Source organism: Paramisgurnus dabryanus, chromosome 3, assembly GCF_030506205.2.
Source record: "Paramisgurnus dabryanus chromosome 3, PD_genome_1.1, whole genome shotgun sequence".
Taxonomy (NCBI): Eukaryota; Metazoa; Chordata; class Actinopteri; order Cypriniformes; family Cobitidae; genus Paramisgurnus; species Paramisgurnus dabryanus.
Window position 1 is genome coordinate 14,271,094 of NC_133339.1, and position 21,835 is coordinate 14,292,928.

Consider the following 21,835-nt stretch of genomic DNA (forward strand, 5'->3'; position numbering starts at 1 on the left):
CTTTTTCAACTAGAAGGTCAATATTGTTTTTCACTTGCGACAAAACAACAAATTCTCCCTGCATTTTTATGGAACTATGCTTTAGGAGATATCAATCTTTACTCTCCTCCCTCCTTACGTCGCAATTGGAAATCGATACATCTTGACTGGGAAGAAGGCGGCGAGCGGACGCCAAATCATCCAAAGTCAGTTGTTCAGAACCTTCTTTTTAGTTAACTCTGTGTTCACAAACAATGTTCTCAATGCTCGAGTTCACGTGTAGAGACACAGGCGATACTTCGAGACAAAATATCATGTTGTGTTGAGCCTTCTTAGTGTTGTTAAATTAGCGATTTTGATGCTCACAGCATATTGAAGGCATAGCTTCTAGTTCTTTTGCGACCACTTCAGGTCCTCAAAATGGCGGAAGACAGGTGAGTGACGTCAGCTGATATTCATGTATACATTTATTATATATAGATAATAAACGTAATGCTATAAAAACACCAGACTAAAGGGAAACACAGAAAACATAATTCACCGCCATGTGTGAAACTCTGTTAGACTGACACCTAGTGGTAAATGTTTTCTTAGCACAGCTGGGCTCGTGGATCTTTCAATGCAAACCACGCTACTTAACTCTTTCACCGCCATTGACGAGATTTTCCGTCTTTCCGCAATACCGCTATTATCCACCAGGTGGCGCCCTTCCACAACTTTTTAACCCGGAAGTATTGCCCTATGGCAAGCTGCTGCATGTCCGTGTCTGTTTTAAAGATCGCTCTGAATGGGATCTCTATGAAAAGTCCGTCACAAAAATGGAATTGTCTCTGCTTTTTGCTCAAAATGTGGTGTTTTTGCAGAAACCTACCCATATTCAAAAGCTGATTACAAAAGAACCACTGAAGGATGAAACGTTTTTTTTTTGCTGGAAAGCAGACGGTCTGTTCTTTCATTTGGTATATTGTATGTTTATATATTTAAAGAAGAAAATTTTTTGGAAGGCATTAAACTTTGGTGAAAATCATGATAAACGCTGGCGGGCAACTTTTTTTAAAAACGCTGGCAGTAAAAGAGTTAAGTCTCAAAACTCGTATGAACAGAACAGGATGAATGCACGCGCGTCGCCTGATCCACAAATGCACAAATTGTGAAATAATGATACGAAATATGCCAACTGAATTCACAAATATGTCTCTGTTTGTACAAATCGATACACGTTCATTCATATTCTGAATTTCACATATTCAAATCTTAAGACATTTGTTCGTGGATAGTAAAATACATTTGTAACATGCATCCAGTTCACAGATAACTGTGCATGTATTTGTCAATAATTTTGAGTCTATTTTATTTCCATGTCTATTGAGGTATTAAATATGTATAAAACTCTTTCCACAGTGATGACATGTGAACGTTTTTTCTGCAGTGTGATTTGTCACGCGTTTCTTAAGAGCAACTTCACTTGACATATTTAAGGTTTCTCTCCAGTGTGACTTCTCATGTGAGTCTCAAGTCCTTGTTTATAACTGAAACTCTTTTCACACTGAAAACACACGTATGGTTTCTCTCCTGTGTGAATTTTCATGTGTGTTATAAGGCTACATTTAATTCTGAAACATTTTTCACACTCATTGCATGTGAACGGTTTCTCTTCAGTGTGAATTCTTTCATGCCTCTTAAGGTTACTTTCAGCAGAGAAACTTTTTCCACATTGTTGACAAGTGTAAGGTTTCTCTCCAGTGTGAGTCCTCATGTGTACCTTAAGTTTACCTGTAGTTGTAAAACTCTTTTCACAGTGATGACACAGATGTGGTTTCTCTCCAGTGTGAATCCTCATGTGTACGTTAAGGTTAACTTTTATTCTGAAACTCTTTCCACACAGATGACACGTGAATGGTTTCTCTCCAGTGTGAATCATCGTGTGTATCTTAAGTTGACTTTTATCTGGGAAACTCTTTTCACAATGCTGGCATGCATATAACATTTCCCCCCGTGAGCTTTCTTGTGCCGACAAAGGCCTGATTGAAAGGTGAAACTCTTTCCACACACATGACATCTGAAAGGTTTCTTTCCAGTGTGAATTCTCATATGAGTCTCAAGTCCACGTTTATCACCGTAACTCTTTCCACAATGAAAACACATGTGAGGTTTCTCTCTTTTGTGAATTTTCATGTGTGCTATAAGGCTACTTTTTATTCTGAAACATTTTTTACACTCATTGCATGTGAACTTTGAACTTTGTTAAATTAGACAAGTGCTCAGCTGCTGGCACGTTGATCTAAAATATATATAATATTATAATGCTGTGCTGTATGCACCAAAACCAACTGAAATCTCAGCGTACAGAAATTGAAGCTCCAACCTGAAACAATATAAGCGGTAAGTTATGTAAGAGATAATCCACAGCTAGCCATGCATTAAGGGATTTTAATGCACGACGTAGAGGCAAAGCAGGGTTATTGCCTCTATGTCATGCATTAACATCCTTTAATGCATGGCTAGCCGTGTATTATCCCGCTTATAACACGGTTATTTGCCAAGTTAAAAACAAGTTAAAGGTGTAACTGATGTTTACAGTGTAATTTTTTAACAGACGAGTAAAAAAACTGTTATTTTCTTAAGTTATGGCTGGTAAGGTCTAGCACGCCGTCCGCTTTAATAAAGTAGAGCCATCAGATTGCTTTTATTCAAATGAATTATCACATTTATTTAAATTCATTATTGAGAGAGAGAGAGAGATGCGTGCGATGCGTGCGCGAGTTACCTGTGTGCGTCTCTTCTTTAAAGAGTACGACAAAGATAAAGTCAATGGGAAAAAGACCACTTAATGGGCAGTTAAGACTTTCAGTGACTTTTTGCGCCAAATACATAACAATTGTGATTTCAAGATCTACTCTGCTTCTCTTCTAAATGAGACATTGTGGGAGTTTTATGCCTCTGTTCAGTCTACCGCTGGACGTGAATACAGTGTTGTAAGTTTGATGTGTCTCAGAGAAAATAAAAGAATAAAGTATGTTTTAACAACGTATCCTCCAACCCACATCCCACACACCTTTTTTGGTCGTTTGTCCATTCCCTCAAATACACCCAACAGAGGCGTTTACTAAATTCATCTTTAATTGTGACCTCGTCTCGTGACCGATTGCATCATTAGGTTAGCTATAAAACTGAAGCGCTATTGGCTGTCCTGAGCGACTGCATCATGATCTATGTTCCAGTTTATATTTGAATGAGATTGCCTGAGGAAGATCGTAAGATCGAAACATTGCAACGCAACGATTATTAAAAACTTTTTCAGCAAGCAGATAGTGTGCGGGATTTGCCTTTTGTGTATGTTACGAGACTTTGTGTCTTCTTATCCTACGCACCTATCTACTTCAGGTGTGCGACGCTAATTTGTTTTTGTACATTACAAATGTACAAAATAAAATGCATCTAATCTTACGTATAAGGCATACATTTAAACCTACAATAAGTTACCGCCAACCAGCTGCAAGTTACACTGTAATTTCTACTGATTTTTTTACATTGTAAAATAATAGCAGAGTCACACTTGTTGTGGTGATCCCGGTAAAAAATGATCGCCCGTTTAAAGTGAAAATAAAGGTCACAAAACACAGAAAATTATTTTACAATTGTGCCGTTCCCTAACAAATCCAAGTCATTAATAAAAATAAAAACGCTGTGACAAAATGACAAAAACTTTGTGTGAACTCATGTAAATGATGCATGCATCTAATGCATTTACTGAACATATGCACATGAATGATAATAATCTATTTCATGTGCCTTGTTAATGGGAACTTTGCATTTAAAACAGACAGTGCTTGTTTGGACATCTTTTTGGGCACACAATGTGCATCTCTTCCTTTTCTCTCTTCTGTTTGAGACATTAGAAGACCCTGATTATAAACTATTTTCTGTAGGCAGGTCATTTTGTCCAAAACACCTCAAGTGAAACAAGGTGGGGCGGAGAAGAATCCCAAAAGCAAAGTCTTTGTGAACAAAGTCAATAAATTTCAGTCTGATGCAATAACATATTAAAGATAAAGATTGAAACATAAACACCAACCTATTTGTTCCTCAGTATCTTCATCCTTTATTCTGCATGGTTGTGGATCTGTCATCTTTTCAAGCTCCTCTTTCACCAGCATCAACATTATGTCATGAAGATTTCAGTTGTCACACATGGAGTGATTTCTCTGTGTGTTTGACTCCAGCATTTATTGGTGGATTGTTGTAGGAGGAGCTTCACTGAAGGTCTCAATCACTGTGTGGGTGTGGCTGGAGATTAAAAAAAGGCTTTGTCAGTAAAACATTCATAAAGGCATCGGTTTCAGTATTTAATCCGTCCAGTTTATGTCAGATACACTAAAAAATCCCTATATAAAAAGTTCAAGATAAAAAATTTAATTACTTGTAAATCCAACTTGATTATATTTCGTTTTTTTAATTATTTTTGTATTATTTATAATATAATATATTTATATTTAAGTTCCAAATGTGTAAATATTCATCTGCTTATATCTTACTCTGTATGTCAAGACAATAATGCAGTGATATGTAGACGTGCCTCCCATTAAAATGCTAAAGTGAGTATACTCCTCAAAGAAACGGCACAGTTTGTATAATATCAGAGTTTAATATCAGGTAAAGTAACCCTTTAGGAAAGATTTAGTTAGACAAAACTTCTGCCCATCCCCACTAAAGATCGTAATTTATTCCCCAATCTATACATTAATTTGTGATCGCTTTAGTCTCATTTTAATGAAATGGTGGCATGCTATGGCTCTGCGCTGTATTTTACGATGTTAATAAGCTCATTAAATTCATTCAGATTTACAAGATGTGTACATTTACTGATAGATGATATCTGTGTAGTTTATTAACATAAAAACTGTTTACATAATGCACTCAAAAAAATTATTCAAGCCCTTCTTAGACATGACACATTAAAATTGTGTCCAATAAATGTAAAATACCTCATTAAGAGCAATACGTATATATATTTAATTAGTATAACACAAAATAAATATGTACTATAATTTATTGATTTCTTTTTAATTACGTTAACACAATTAGTTTGAGTTTGGGTTCTGGAAAAGAATTGCCTAGCATGCTTTGCATGCAACTGCTTTTGGAGAGTAATTTTTTTAATTAAGTGTTATTTTATTCATTTTTAGGTAAAGAGAAAGACTTAATAGTGTTTAATGTCCGTTTATCTTATTGATTTAGAAGCGTTTGTGTTATATTTTTTCAAATTGTTTGGTTACCATCGTGCAGAAGAGTGGCGCTTGTGGTTAGGTTGTGGATGTGACATATTTTTCTCAATGAGCACTAACTGTGTTAATGCCTGTTTGGAGATCAGTGTCTTCTCACATGCTCATCCAAGGTATCATATGCTATTATTATTAGCACACTAACATGTGCTTATGCTAATTACTATGATATAAAAACGTTTTATATAAAATAACAAAATTGAGTTCTTCAGACTACACTACATTGAGTTATTCAAACTACGTTAAATTGAGTTATTCAGACTACACTAAATTGAGTTGAGGCAACTAATTGAGTATTGCCATTTACTTTAAATTGAGTTGGACCAACTCAATATATTTTTATTGTGTAAAGCAGTTTTTTATGAGTTAGGGGTACACATTCATATTGGATGGAAATCCTGCCCACAATTTTATTGAGTTAATCCAATGAATAATTTTTTTGAGTGTGTAATGCAGAAGCAATACAGACGCTTACTACTTATAGTTTTACATTCATTATAATACAAAGTATTTTTTATTTAAAATATATTGTGGATGTGGCATTAGATGAAAATAAAAGAAATTCAGTACAAATAAGTAAAAAGTACACAACTGTTATCCATCTTTTTAATGCAATGGGGTAATGCAGTAAAATTGTAGTATTCAAACATTTTGTGTGTATGAGAACATAATATATAAAAAAAACAAAGTAGATACTTGAAAATGTCCTTTTAAAAGCAACAGTATAGTTTACAACTGCATTTTACAGCTCATTTTATTTAAATCACAAACATTTGAGATCTTAAGAGATCACTGTAATGAATTGGGTGTAAATGAGAACTATGATTCTGAAATAATGAGATTTATCAACAGCTCTATTAACACTGATGTGACTGAAACAAAAACATTTCATGAAGGCTGATGGGTCTGTTAACAGCTCTATTAACACTATTGAGTGTTTTTTCTCTGTGAGGTTATTGGCACAAATGAAACAAACCTGTCAAGAAATTGACAAAATCCTGATTTCACTCTCAGTAAATATGAACTTCACATAATTGTCTACATTTTTTCTTTCCAGACAATCCAGAGCTATCATCTGAAGATCAAAGTGACGCTTGTGTTGAGCAATGCGTGTGATGGAGAAACTACTTACAAAATGTGTTTTTATTAAAAATAATCTGTAGGTCTGTATCAGTCTTTAAAGACTTAACAAGTCTTTATCTTTACAGAATAAAACTAAAATAAGAGCCTCATGCAAAGCATTCTGGGAACCAGAAATCCTCATCAACCTTTTTCTATTTATTTCATTCAGATTTTGGTTTCCAGAATGCTTTGCATGAGGCTCTTATTTAAGTTTTATTCTGTAAAGACAAAGACTTGTTAATGTTAATTTAAGTTGAACAAACTGTTGCAAGTAAATAACAAATTTAAATCTACAGTAAGTAACTGGCAAACACAAGACAATAATACTGTAATTTCTACAGACATTTTTAATGGTGTTAAAATAAGTAAATAAACATGTTTATCACTTTATTCACTTTCATTAGTACAGTGCTATGTTTTAAACACAACTATTAATGCTAAGATAACAGTATTGTATGCCGAACAGATTCAAAGCATGTGACAATCATTTAAGTGGTCATACAGTTATAACTTTTATTACTGGGGTCAGCATCACATGTAATCGATAATCAAGAAAAAACATTTGTAAAATGATCTGATGTAAATAGAAACGGTCATGAAATATCAGAATAAAAAATAACACTGCATATGTTTTTAACTATTTAAAGAGGGTCTGGGATCATATAGACCCCCAAAAGACCATGAAACACATAACATCTCTTGTTGAATATATCTGAAAAATTCAACATGTTAAAAATCCTGACATGTGGGGGAAACCTTGAGGACAAGCGAACATTTACACTGTAGTCGCGTGAAACAAAATGATAACCAATCAGAAAGCGAGCTGATGAAAGACGAAACAATAACAACAGCAGTTATGGCGCAGCAGGAACAGTCCAAAGTGAGGTGCAGTCCACAGTATTAATGACATTTCTTTATGACCATTTTCCATCATGTTTGTTTACTGTGAAGTCATGTTTGACCACGAGAGACATCGCAAGACTTCTATGTTCTCTGTCAAGACTCACAAACAACAAAGATGTGTGGTGTGCTGTGATGACCACATACTGGAAATCCACATACTATAGGAACAAAACTGGTAAATCCTATAAACTTTTTTGCCAACCGTTTTGCGACACCCCTCCAAATCATTGAATTCAGGTGTTTCAATCACTTTCCAGTGGAAGGAACTTTTAATGCTTCATCATACCAAGACATTTTGGAAAATTTCATGCTCCAAACTTTGGGGGAACAGTTTGGGGATGGTCCCTTTCTGTTCCAACATGACTGTGCACCAGTGCATAAAGCAAGGTCCATAAAGACATGAATGAGCGAGTTTGGTGTGGAGGAACTTGACTGGCCTCCACAGAGTCGTGACCTCAATCCAGTAGAACATCTTTGGGATGAATTGAAACAGACACTACGAGTGAGGCCTTCTCGTCCAACATCAGTGTCTGACCATACAAATGTTCCTTTTAGAAGAATGGTCAAAAATTCCCATAAACGCACTCCTAAACCATGTTTTTTCCAAGAAGAGTTGAAGCTGTTATAGCTGCAAAGGGTGGACCAACTCAATATTAAACCATATGGATTAAGAATGGGATGTCATTCAGGTTCATGTGCATATAAAAGCAGGTGTCCCAAAACTATTGGCAATATAGTGTATTTTTTCTCATCATGTTTGTGGTCTCTGGTCTGATAAGATTTAATACATCTTTTGGTGGGCCCTAGCTTAATGATGCGTTCAGACCAGCCAAGCAAGAGCGATTTCAATGTTAAGTCAATATGAAGACGTGCGAGGTCTCACTGTGCAAATGAGCGTTTAGTGCGGCGTGTATGACGCGATTCTGTCTTTTGAATTGAGCGTTGCCGCGGCAAATGAGCGAGTTGAAAAATTTGTACTTTGGCGGAAAAATGTGCCGCGTTAACCAATCAGGAGCTTGCTCTAGTAGTGAAGTGATTACAGAAAGCGAACAGAGTCGCAGAAACCCCTCCCATGACGCAAATTTCCGAAAGTCTCGATGACTAGAATTTCACATGCGAATGAAGCGAGTAAACTCAAAGGGGCGGTTTCCCTGACAGGCATAAACTTAATCCAGGACTAGGCCTTAGTTTAATTATGAAATATAACTAGTTTTAACAAACATGCCTAACTAAAAAAATACCTGTGCGCATTTTGAAGCAAAACAAAGAGCACTGATTTATTTTAAAAGGAATATTCAATTTTCTTAAAAGAAAAATCCAGATAATTTACTCACCACAATGTCATCCAAAATGTTGATGTCTTTCTTTGTTCAGTCGAGATGAAATTATGTTTTTTGAGGAAAACATTGCAGGATTTTTCTAATTTTAATGGACACCAACAATTAACACTTAATTCAACACTTAACAGTTTTTTTCAACGGAGTTTCAAAGGACTCTAAATGATCCCAAACGAGGCATAAGGGTCTTGTCTAGCAAAACGATTGTCATTTTTGACAAGAAAAATAACAAATATACACTTTTTTTTTTCGTTTAGGTCCGGTCCAGCGCGACCTAACGTAAATGCGTAGTGACGTAGGGAGGTCACGTGTTACATATATAAAACGCACATTTGCGGACCATTTTAAACAATAAACTGACACAAAGACATTAATTAGTATCAGTTGACATACAACAACGTAGGAACGGTCCTCTTTCACCACATTTGTAAACACTGGGGCGGAGTTTCGCGTTCGTCCTCTGTGACCTCTTGACGTGATGACGTATTGCGTCGGGTCACGCTAGCGCATGACGACCAAATCTAAACGAGAAGTTGTGTTTTTAAAGTGGATATTTGTTATTTTTATTGTCAAAAATGACAATCGTTTTGCTAGATAAGACCCTTATGCCTCGTTTGGGATCGTTTAGAGTCCTTTGAAACTCCGTTGAAAAAACTGTTAAGTGTTGAGTTAAGTGTTAAGTGGTGGTGTCCATTAAAATGAGAAAAATCCTGCAATGTTTTCCTCAAAAAACATAATTTCTTCTCGACTGATCAAAGAAAGACATCAACATTTTGGATGACATGGTGGTGAGTAAATTATCTGGATTTTTCTTTTAAGAAAATGGAATATTCCTTTAAGATATGCAAGTGCAATTTGTTTTTTAGTTTGTACAGCTCTTAAAAATGTTGTAGTCTAGGACTAGTCTAATCCCTGTCCGGGAAACCGCCCCATAATGTTCAAGCGGCAAACTAGACGCGATTTTGATGCCTCAAACGCAGCTGGTGTGAACCCACGGTAAAACTTTACATATCCACTCATGACCACTCGTGTGCATCTTCTGATTCATAATAAACTCATAACTGCACAGAAGAGTTGAATGTCTTTTCTTCAGAATGTAAGCACTGGTGATTTCTGAGACTTGTTTCCCACATAAAACTCATTCCACAATGAGGACATGCAAACGGTTTCTCTCCAGTGTGAAGTCTCATGTGAGTCTCAAGGTAACCTTTTGTTTTAATACTCTTTCCACACTGAGGACATGTGTAAGGTTTCTCTCCAGTGTGAACTCTCTTGTGAATCTCAAGGTTAGCTTTTGTTCTGAAACTCTTTCCACACTGAAGACACGTGTAAGGTTTCTCTCCAGTGTGAACTCTCTTGTGAATCTCGAGGTTAGCTTTTGTTGTGAAACCCTTTCCACACTGAAGACATGAGAATGGTTTCACTCCAGTGTGAGTTATCATGTGTTTCTTAAGGTAACTTGTAAAAGTAAAAGTCTTTCCACACTCATGGCACGCATGTGGTTTCTCTCCACTGTGAATTTTCACATGTCTCGTAAGGTTACTTGAAGATGTAAAACTCTTTCCACACTGTTGACACGTGTGTGGTTTCTCTCCAGTGTGAATTCTTATGTGTTTCTTAAGGCTATATTCAACTGCAAAACTGTTTCCACAAAGATGACACATGTACGGTTTCTCTCCAGTGTGAGTTCTCAGATGAGCCTCAAGTTTACTTTTAGATCTGAAACTCTTTCCACAGTGTTGACATGTGAAAGGTTTCTCCTCACTGTGAGTTCTCTTGTGATCTGCAGGGCGTTCATCTTCACTGAAACTATTTTCACACTTTATGTCTTCTGTTCTCAGAGTTCCTTTCTGTGAAACATTATGGATTATTTTTACAATCTGATGTTTCTCATCCACTTCAGCTTGACTCTCCTTTTTCACTTCTATCATATCTAAAATGAAGACAGTAAATAGTTTAAACTGATAAACCAGAGTGACAAAACACATTTAAGATTGTATGACAAAAGCAACATGGCGTGGGTCTGTTATGTGTTATCTTTCATGTGAAGTACAGTATGTAATTTCTATTGTCAATGACCACGTTTACATGCACACCAAAAATGCGATTATTTCCAATAATGCGAGTAAGGTCTTAATCGCAGTAAGATGTTTACATGACTGGAGCTAACCTCTTCACTCCGGTTTACATGCAGTTTTTATTTTCGGATTATTCACACAAAGTTCAATGCAGAGCACAAATGATGAACTCACATATATGGTCCACTGTTTTAATTTACTTACGTTAAATGACAAACACGTTGTTATAGATGTATTTCATTATCCGGTGACGTGATGAAGATATAAATATGACAGTGCCTGTAAAGGGCGTTCACATGATATAAAAATATAGTTTTAAAAATCATTTTATATTAAAGATAATAGCAGAGCTCACACAACAACTGTAACGATAGCAATTTTGGCACATGATGAACGATAAACCATTGACAGCCAATCAAATCTATTTGAACTTGAAGTGCACGCGCACTTAAAATGCAGCAGAAAGCTCATTCATTGCTGAGGTTTATAACATAAAATTACCTCAGGTATCCAGCGCTGATGCTGTGAAATTTTTCTACCACACTGACTACGCCAAAAGGTATGATATTATTACACAAACTACTACATTCATTCAGTTGAGGACATCTGCTGGTTTCCCGCTGTGTAAATGCAACAAGAACAGCATATGTACATATTCAGTGACATGTAAACAATTGCAAAAAAAGTTTTTATTACAAGAAATATCCAATATTAGGTAATGCCGCGCTCGTTTTATCGAATTAGCATGAAGTTATCATTATGATGTGGTCACTAATATATTTATCGTTATAATTATCGTTATAATGTCATTTAAAGGTTTTATACACTGCTGTCGTGTTATTTGAGCTGTTTCTGAATGAAGGCAGACTGCTGACAGTGAGTCGTGTTGGCAGAGTTCATGTAAAACTTCCTAATGTCAAGATTAAAACGAATTTGTGCTTAAGGTGCGTGACTAAAACACACGTGCACTTAATTAGTGCGGTATAAATGCGATTAAAGCGTTTACATGGACGCATACTGCGATTATAAACGGCGTACGCCACCTCTTTTAATGCGACTTTACTTATTGCGATTATGAGCTTAATCCCATTATTTTTATCGAATTATTGCATTTACATGAGGTAAAGTATAATCGCAGTATTGACAAAATCCCATTATAATCGCATTATTAGGGTGCATGTAAACGCGGTCAATGTCTGCTCTTGCAGTTTAACTCTAGTAGAACTAGAGTGGTCATTCAATCCACTGAAGGTTGCTTTGGATAAAACTCTTTACCTGATGTTTCAATCTAATTCTACTGAATCTATTATAGATGCAGAAAGTTATCATCTCATGGATTTTAGTTTATTTTCCCCTCATGTTTCATCATTCTTTATTCTGCATGGTTGTGGATCTGTCATCTTCTCAAGCTCCTCTTTCACCAACATCAACGTTATGTCATGAAGATTTCAGTTGTCACACATGGAGTGATTTCTCTGTGTGTTTGACTCCAGCATTTATTGGTGGATTGTTGTAGGAGAAGCTTCACTGAAGATCTCAATCATTTAATGGGTGTGGCTGGAGATTTTAGAGAGGCTTTGTCAGTAAAACATTCATAAAGGAAGGGTTGCACCAAACTTTGGGTCGTTGAAAATTTCAGTTGAAAATGGCATTATCGGTTTTGGGCTGAAAAAACACCACCAAAATGAATATTGCCCCCAATCCTTGAGCAAGGCTTAGGTTTCCCCCTCCTTTCAGAACATTCCCTGTAGGCTATTTTTAGGTTTCATTTTATAACCTAAAGAGAACTTTTCCAGAATGTTCCATGTAGGATGTTCCATAGGTTAGAGCTCAAAGTAGCCGGAAGTCATTCATTTTCAATGAGAGCCGGTGTCGAGCATATATATTACAACAATGTATGATTAACAAAGAATAATAGTCAACTTTATAATTGTTAAAGGTATAGCAGAGGATTTTCTCAAAATTTAGGAAAGAACCGCCTTCTCCACTTTTTAAAAAAATGCAATTGCGCAACACTCTTGATTGACAACTAGGAAGACCAATCACAGTTCTTGCACATGCCACAGATCCACCCTCCCCCACGTGCGCGTTACATTAGGCTTGTTTGACTTTATGTGGCACCAATAGAACTGATAGGCGGATGACGTACAAGTACCGCAGGAGCGATTAGAGAAATCATACAGAGAAGTCTAATTTCAACTCAACGGTACTTTGACGTCATCTGCCTTTCATTTATTTCGGCACCGCATTAAGTCGAACGCTCGTTGAGGACGAGCCTGATGGTAGGATGCTCGGTGGCAGCTCATAACTGCTCATCCGAGGATGCGCAAATTCAAAATAAGTGTTCGGATTGTCACGTGTGTGGTTCTTTTTTACAAAATGTGTCCTGCGCGTAGAGAGATCCTGTGTGCATCACGTGTTTTGTCAAAATAAGTGCCTGCTGCACATGCGTCAAAACCGTTTATTAAAAGAGACGCTCACATTCCCAAAATACACACTAGACACTCCTTAACAGTACACTCTGATTACGCATGAGATTATGCGAGTATCTGGCAAACGCGAGCGTCTCTTTTATCATAAACCCTTTAGACCAGGGAGCTACACTGCGACCAAAATGGTCGCATATGCGACCTTTTGAACTGCCGTTGCGACCCTACTTTTTAATGGGTCGCAAATGTGCAACCTAATGTCAGGGCTCTGCCACGAGAGTTTGGTTTTATATTTATGTTTTATTGTGATGGCAGAGTTCTGACAGTCTCTTGTTTAATGTGGAGGCCATGCCTTGTTTATTGTGGCATGTGCCTCTGGTGTCTTGTCTTAAGTCCCCGCCCCCTTGTTCTCCCTGTTAATTATTCATTATTGGTTCATCCCGTGCACCTGTGTTACCCTCGTTAAGTTTCCCTATTTAATCTCCTCTTGTCTCTTGTCTTGTGCTGGATCATTGTGTTAATTCATGTCATGTCAAGCAGTCATTTATGTTTTGCAAATGTTTCATCTTAGTCTAGTTTATCATGTTTAGTCAGTGGTCGTATTTCTTGTTTAATGTTGTGTTGCCCCCTCGTGGGTTTTTGTTTTCAGTTTTCATGTTAATAAATGTTATATGTTCACTACCCGATATCGTCTGCGCTTGGGTTCTCTGTTCCTTGTCCCCAATACCTGACAGAATATCCAGCCACAACTGAACCCAGCAGCGATGTCGGGGAAGTCAGCGCGTTCTGCCCATCTGGAGCTGCCGAAGCCAGCGCGTTCAGCGCGGTCGGAGTCCCCGAAGCCAGCGCGTCCAGCGAGACCGTAGCCAGCGTGTTCAACGCCGCCGGAGCCGTCTGTGTCAGCGCGTTCAGCGCCGCCGGAGCCATCGATGTCAGCGCGTTCAGCGCCGCCGGAGCTGCCGATGACAGCGCGTTTAGCGCGACCAGAGCCGCCGAAGTCTGCGCGTACAGCACGGTCAGAGCCGCCGAGGCCAACGCGTCCAGCGTGGCCGGAGTTCCCCAAACCGGCAGGTTCAGCGCAGTCGGAGCCGCCCAAAGTTTAGCGCAGCCGTAGCCGCCCAAGCCAGCACGTCCAGCGTGGCCGAAGCCGCCCAAGCCAGCGCCGTTCAGCATGGCTGGAGCCGCCCAAGTCAGCGCATTTAGCGCGTCCGGAGCCGCCCAAGCCAGCGCGTCCAGAGCGGCTGGAGCCGCCGAGGCCTGCGCGTTCTGTGCAGCCGGAGCTGCCGAAGCTTGCGCAGTATCCTGTCTACAGACTTTGTTTCATGGACTTTGTCTTGTGTTGCCATGGACTCATGTCTGTTTTGTTTAGTTTGGTTTTGTCTTGTATGTTCCCCTGAGGAGCGTCTGGTAGTCGCTCCTTAGAGGGAGGCTACTGTCAGGGCTCTGCCACGAGAGTTTGGTTTTATATTTATGTTTTATTGTGATGGCAGAGTTCTGACAGTCTCTTGTTTAATGTGGAGGCCATGCCTTGTTTATTGTGGCATGTGCCTCTGGTGTCTTGTCTTTAGTCCCCGCCCCCTTGTTCTCCCTGTTAATTATTCATTATTGGTTCATCCCGTGCACCTGTGTTACCCTCGTTAAGTTTCCCTATTTAATCTCCTCTTGTCTTGTGCTGGATCATTGTGTTAATTCATGTCATGTCAAGCAGTCATTTATGTTTTGCAAATGTTTCATCTTAGTCTAGTTTATCATGTTTAGTCAGTGGTCGTATTTCTTGTTTAATGTTGTGTTGCCCCCTCGTGGGTTTTTGTTTTCAGTTTTCATGTTAATAAATGTTATATGTTCACTACCCGATATTGTCTGCGCTTGGGTTCTCTGTTCCTTGTCCCCAGTACCTGACACCTAATGTTTTAGACAATATGCTATGATTTACTATGAGCATTTATTAAAACAGAAATGTGGATTTTAAGAATACGTTTTATAACATGCTCTGAGCCATCAACACGTTGGCTTCATTTTGCGTGAAAGCACGTCGTGTCTCTCCCTATCAGTGTGCGTTTGCGTGCTCAGCTGTTTCTCAATGAATTAGGTGTGACGCAAGCGCAGTGTCTTCCATGTTTCTAAACTTGAGCAGAGGTCTTTCTTCACTGAGGACGCGGGACCCGTATGGTTCCGGGTTTATATTTTAAAAATGGTCTGTCGGGTCCGGTTAGGTCCTAGTTTAATTACTTTGGGTCCCAAGTCTGATTAATGTTGTGTTTATAACCCGAGTCGATCGGAAAACGGCCATGAGCGCTACCGCGCTAAAGCTCGAGTGCAGATTCAGCGTGCCTTCGGTTTCTATGGCGATGGTTCTGTTACGACCACGCGCTGCATTTGCTTTCTCACATTTTTTTATGATCTTATTATTAATAAACCATATCTTTTCTAAAACCATATCCATATTAAGTTTGGACAGAGATTGTAGCAAAAAGCAATGCTAATGTCAAGCCAATTGCACTGAACGAGCAAAGCAATGTAAAGTTTGTCACCGGGACAGCAAGTAGACTTTTAAATCTGAAATAATGAGTGGATTAAGCTTTTTAAATCGGCAAGAGAGAAATAGAAAGATAGAGCAAAAGCAGTAAAAGTGCCTATCTAATAGAAATTATTACCATTATAACATCAGTCATAACATCAGTCACATTTATAATCTATAGACCTGCACTGTCTATTAATATACTATACATTGTATTGTATTATATTGAGTTTGATGAAAGGGATCTAATCGCTTCATATATCAGTGCAAAAACAGTAAGTGTTTTCGTGGTGCTTTGACAAACAGTGTCAGCTTTGTTAATGGCAAAGAAAGTTTGGGGTGGTTAGATTGATGAAATATAATGTGAAATTAATATTAATTTTCAATGAATCAAAGTATTGTGTTGTGTCACACATTATTAGTTCTACGTCACATGTATAGTAGACCATTATTTGTCAGGGGGTAATAATTGCCCTTTTCACCGGCTACCACCACCAAGTACATTTCAGATCTGTGGGAAACACTGCAACGTTTAAGAAAACAAGGCGGCATGTGGTTTAAAAGATGGCAAGTAAAATAAAAAGCATATCTGTATGCAATACAGTTTCATTATTGTTCATTTTTATCCAGAGCGCCTTAATATAACTTGAAAAAAATATGTGCGACCAAATCATATTTTGCGCCAGTAACTGAAAAAGTTGGTAGCGCAAGTGCCACCAGTGGAAAAGGTTAGTGTAGTTCCCTGCTTTAGACGCTTCTGCAGCAGGCACTTATTTTGGCATGACACGTGATGCACACACGATCTCTCAAAGCGCAGAACACATATTTTGAAATTACGAACCACACACATGACAAGGTACATACATGTTCTGATGAACTTCACATCACAACACGCTTAAGCAGCCACGTCACAGGAGAACAAGTGAACAGTGTCCCAATGTGAAGTGAGCTAGAGTCCTTACCAGTGCCCAAACCTGCATACACATTCACAACATCGGGAGCTTGAACGAATTGAGACACTCGCCGAGCAGCACCCGCAGACAGCTACAGTGGTTGGGTGCGCCGCTCTAATTTGCCCGTGTAGAACGTTGTGTCACATTAGTTCCGCTTTTGGCGCTCGCGTGTAAAATCAAAATAAATGTATACTTTTTTATTTGGTCAGCACGGGGTGGCCAGGGACATGTCTACAGAGGCACGGGCCACCCTTGGCCTCCGTGTAGAACCGCCACTGTGTTGAATGTTTTGACATTCAAAGATTTAAGTGCAAAAGGTGTAAACATTCATCTGATATCTTTAACTGTATCTCAAGAGCATCTGAACATGTGAAAAATCTTACTTGGACACACAAAAAAATGACAATGTATCGATGTTTTATAAAACTTTAAAGTGTAATCAAATTGAAGATGTTTTTAGTCATGAAATGTAATGTGACACATTTTAGAGGCTGTTTACACTTGGCATTAACATGCGTTTTCGTCGATCGGATCACAAGTGGACGACGTTAATGCCAGGTGTAAACGGTGTTCAAAACGTTTTGAGCTCGTCCACTTTCGACCACATTCAGAGGTAGTCGAAACCACTTTCGATCGGATCGCTTTGGAGTTGCGGAACGCAAATGTGGATGAATGTGTTCGAACAGCCACACGCGACCGCCTTCTCTCCGCCCATTTATCTAATCTGAGGTATTAAACACAAGTTTTTCGTCTTTTTTTGACTTCTGGCATGAACATACGGTGAACAGCGCTATTTTTAGCCTTTCATTGATAAAACTACTGCGGGTGTTCTCCATAGTTTCGTTTTGAAAGCGTGAAAGTTGCGCGATCCTATTTCATCAATTGCACTGAAAATTCAGAGAAAGCTCCAACATATAAACGTACAAAACACTGTGCAGCATGTATACTTGCTAAACAAGCAGCGACTCCGACATAATATTAGTTTGCATCCATATAAACTCATAATTACTCCCGCTCGCGTTTGAATGACAGCAGAGATCGCCCACCATCTCGGACCGTCCCCTCACAGTATTCAGGAGAGAAGTGGTCGATGTGTTTTCATCGATCGGATCACAAGTGGACGAGAGAGACACATTGCGTTTACACCTGGTATTTAAACCCGTCTCTTTTGTCCACTTTCGACCACTTTTGTCCTGAATACTGTGAGGGGGTGGTCTGTGAGACGGTGGGCGAGTCTCTCTGCTGTCATTCAAACGCGAGCGGGAGTAATTATGAGTTTATATGGACGCAATCTAAAAACCGACCTACAGTCAATGAAAGCCACCAACACTTACGAAATAACCATTTTATTGTGGTAAAAGTGTAGTAACCATGTTTTTTGGTGTATTGATTACTATCAGCAAAACCATGGTTTTACTGCACTAGCTAGTTTTTGAAAACCATGGTTATTTAGTGGTTATCATGGTTTTACTACAGTAACCATGTTTTTTTGTTTTAACTGTATTAAACCATGGTAAGGGAAGTCATACAAAAAGTTCAGAAAAGGTATTCTAGCAGGATCTGTTACGTGTGTTTTAAACTTTAACGTTTTAAAATTGTACCAATTATTTAAAGTAAGGAAGAACTTTTACTCGCTACTCAAGTAACTGTACTTTATCAAAGTGTATGAATTGTAGTGGATTTAAAAGTATGATGTTATAATATAGTAAAGTAAAAGAAAAACGTCATTTTAAAAGCAAAGTACTTGCATTTTACAAGCCTCATCCTATTTAAATCACAAACATTTGTGTAGCCCCTATTTTCCAAACTTACCTGAAACAGTCCGAAGTAATAACGAGTCACCTCCTCGCGGTAAAAATGCGGGCAGTACTTCTGATTGCAGGCAAGATTTTCGTTTTTAAATACTCAAAGAAACGCGAAAATCACGTCTTTTCTCCTCATAAATTTCCCTCGTCTCGTCTCTTCTTCTTCTCTTTTAACGGCGGTTGGCATCCAGCTTATAGGCGCATTACCGCCCCCTCTGCTCCGGAGCGTGGATCTGATAATAGATCTCCTCTCTATCTCCCTTACTCATGGATTCCTTCTCGATTATATAAAAATGTAAAAATATAAAAAGTATGCCCACACATTGCTTGTGTCATTTTATTTGTTAGATATTACTGTACCCTTCCCACTTTTATACTGTGTAAAAATAATAAAGATATATTTTTTTGTAAACTTTTATTTAAAAATATTTTGTATGCTTCTATTTTGTACTAAGTAATTAGCTAGATAGACCACGCAGACAAGATATGCGATGACTAATTTTGACCAGGTATTATTGCTAGGTACCACTTGGGGTCCTAGGAGGGCAGATTTGCAAGGGGGGACAGAACTGGTCACTGATAGGCTGCCTTCTGAGATACCTCCATTGTCCTGTCCCACAATTCTATGCGTGGGCGTACAATGAGAATCTGATTGGTCGAGCTTGGTCATGTTCGAAAAAATGGCGGCCAAGGAAGTGACTGGAGCACAGATTTAGTACAAATAAATGTATATTTTTACTTTTTACACATTTTAATTGCATTTCTAGCGAGAAATTAGTATTGAAGTTTTCAAATGTGTGTAGTTCTGTAAAATAGTTTTCTATCTCATGGTGTGATCAGAAGACACACCAGATCACGCACGGTTGTTTAAAGCACTTTACTTTTGATGTTTTAAAGTAAGTTTTATTATAAATCCCTTTATTTGTCATGTTTTAATGGTGGGCTGATCTACGTTACATGCTGTACTGTATAACATTAATGTTACACGTGCTGTTAACATGCTCTGTAGATATGAGATATGTTTTAGGAATAATTTAGACTGGTAAAGCTTCTTTTTAGGTAACTTTAAAGGAACACGCCCAGATTTTGGTAATTTAGCTTATTCACCGTATCCCCCAGAGTTAGATAAGTCCATACATACCTTTCTCATCTACATGTTGTAACTCTGTCTGCCGCAGCCCCCGCTAGCTTAGCTTAGCACAAAGACTGGAAGTGATTGGCTTCAGCTAGCATACTGCTCCCAATGATGAGACAAAATAACGCAAACATTTTCCTATTTATGTGTTATGATTTGTAAAGTCACACCGTGTACAAATAACTAGTTCATATGAGACACAGCTATCTTTTGACAGTATAAATACTGGGAACTATATTCTCAGAAGGTGAAGCACTGCTACTTAGGGGGAGTGATTTGTTTGCAGCACCCGAGAAGCCTCCTGGTGAGAAGCAGAGAGTTCTGTCAGAGTTGTGCAAATCTCTTCGCCCACGTATGAATAGAATGTGATGATGTTTACATGCATAAAGCAGCATGCTTGCAGATGCACAGCCAAAAGAAGTCTGAATGTGAAATTTTGTGAAAAAAATTGTTAAAATCACTTTATTCAATTATTTATTTGTATAACATTTATATTTTATTTTTCTTGTCATTGTTAAAAAGACACAGACAGCTGATAAGCTTCAATGTATTTATTACAAAATGAAATAAATGATATAAAACCATTCATTAAAAGTACAAAACATTTGTACAACATGAAGTAAACACAAAAAATCTAGTCAATGTACAAAGGCAGTGATTCAGTGTTAAGATTCTATAGACAATATATGTGATTTAAGTTATGAAACTTTAACATCAGTTAAAACAATAATAACAAATAACAGACTTAACATGAATAATAAAGAGAAGTAAATTGATGAGACCAAATGCCAGTTAGATGCACTATGTTGCCAAATGTTTTGGGACACCCGCCTTTATATGCACAAGAACCTGGATGACATCCCATTCTTAATCCATATGGTTTAAACTGCCCATATTATGAAAAACCTTTTCTGTGATTTGGGGTGTTCTTTTGTGTCTCTGGTGCTTTCACACGCATACAAACTTGGAAAAAAATCCATCCATGCAGTTTTGAGTGAGATCCAGGTTTCTGAATGTCCTCTGCCTTGAGACTCAGATTACACGATTTCAAAATCAGCTTCGTTGTGACGTAACTAGCCTTGTCGTCACATTCCATTTGAATTTTCCCACCGACCACCCCACTACCCAGGTCTCCACCCACCAGGTAGCTACAGAGAGCAGTCACTTCGCTGATATTCTCTACTGTTATCATGTCTCACGGAAATAACAGCGCTATTTGGATATTATATACTATACTTTTAAAAACAAAGTTTTAACACGTGTTTATGTGTTTAGTGGAACCTAAAGTGTAATCTCATATACAGTGTGTTACAATGTAAATAGTCTTCAGATTGTAGACGATATTATATTCTAAGACGTTCATGCGAAATCTGATGTAAACAAAAGATTATATATCTATATTTCACGGATTATACGCATTTGTGGACAAAAATGGTCATTGGATGATTCACACATCTGAAACAGACTGGATTCGATTTGCGATCTTTATATCAACACAAAGGTAAGAAGTCCCGTTTATATTCTGCATGTTGTCATCTGAACTTCTGTCACAAAATACTACATTTATGATGCTAGAGCATCTGTATCTCAAAAAAGAGACCAAACACTGATGCTAAACCCATAAGTTATGCCTTTTAAACAATGTATAGTAATGTTAATATTATTAATGTTTGTAGACAGTAGGCTATATAGATATTGTTAGCAGCGTTGAAAATCTGACGTCATCCCGCCCACGAATTTTTGCACATCAAGTGGGTGAACTTGTGTGTGTGTGTTTGAGCAATCATTTGCCATTGGGAACGACGAGGTGGCTAACCGCTATGCTAGTTAGTTTTCAGCGTGGTTTCTCCTACAAAGCCAATGACCAGCTACTATACTTTTCGAAAGATAAAAGAAATATTTAACTGCTTTATTTTACAATTCTACATTAACTTAATAGTGTTTTGCCAAACTAAAAGTGTTTTGCCAAACTAACCAAGACCGGGCCTTGCCGACCCGGCTTTTCCGACAAGCCTAACGTACCCCCAAGTCTCTATCACTTTTCAAAGATACGGTGGACCTCCCGCTAGCTTCTAGCAATTAGCATGATGAAGCATTAAGAGTACCTTTCACTGGAAGTGATTGGAACACCTGAATTCAATGATTTGGAGGGGTGTCCCAAAACTTTGGGCAATATAGTGTATATCCAAAGTAAATATTTCATGTTTAATGATCAGACACTGAAGGGCAGAGCAGCTGCACTGAGACAGCAGCAATTTCAGTAGAACTTAGAGATGAATCTGCCCTCGATGGTG

At 38.1% G+C, this 21,835-nt stretch overlaps 1 protein-coding gene across 2 annotated transcripts; it reads right to left on the reverse strand.

Annotated features, from left to right (window-relative positions):
* Positions 1-3,168: 3,168 nt before the first annotated feature.
* Positions 3,169-18,575, reverse strand: LOC135769031 (uncharacterized). 2 transcript variants are annotated; one of them, XR_010542332.2, is made up of 2 exons: positions 18,414-18,575; positions 3,169-4,266 (listed from the first exon to the last, which is right to left on the reverse strand). XR_010542332.2 is itself a non-coding variant. In XM_065278394.2 (2 exons), exon 2 carries the CDS (start codon positions 10,552-10,554, stop codon positions 9,679-9,681), a length of 876 nt encoding a protein of 291 aa, XP_065134466.1. In that variant the 5' UTR covers positions 10,555-10,556; positions 18,414-18,575; the 3' UTR covers positions 9,420-9,678. The 2 variants fall into 2 exon arrangements, 1 of the variants encoding a protein (XP_065134466.1); XM_065278394.2 differs by lacking the exon at positions 3,169-4,266 and adding an exon at positions 9,420-10,556.
* Positions 18,576-21,835: the final 3,260 nt, after the last annotated feature.

What these genes read in the sequence shown, in the direction of transcription:
- LOC135769031 (XM_065278394.2), bottom strand. Translation starts at nt 10,554, where the DNA reads ATGATAGAAGTGAAAAAGGAGAGTCAAGCTGAAGTGGATGAGAAACAT.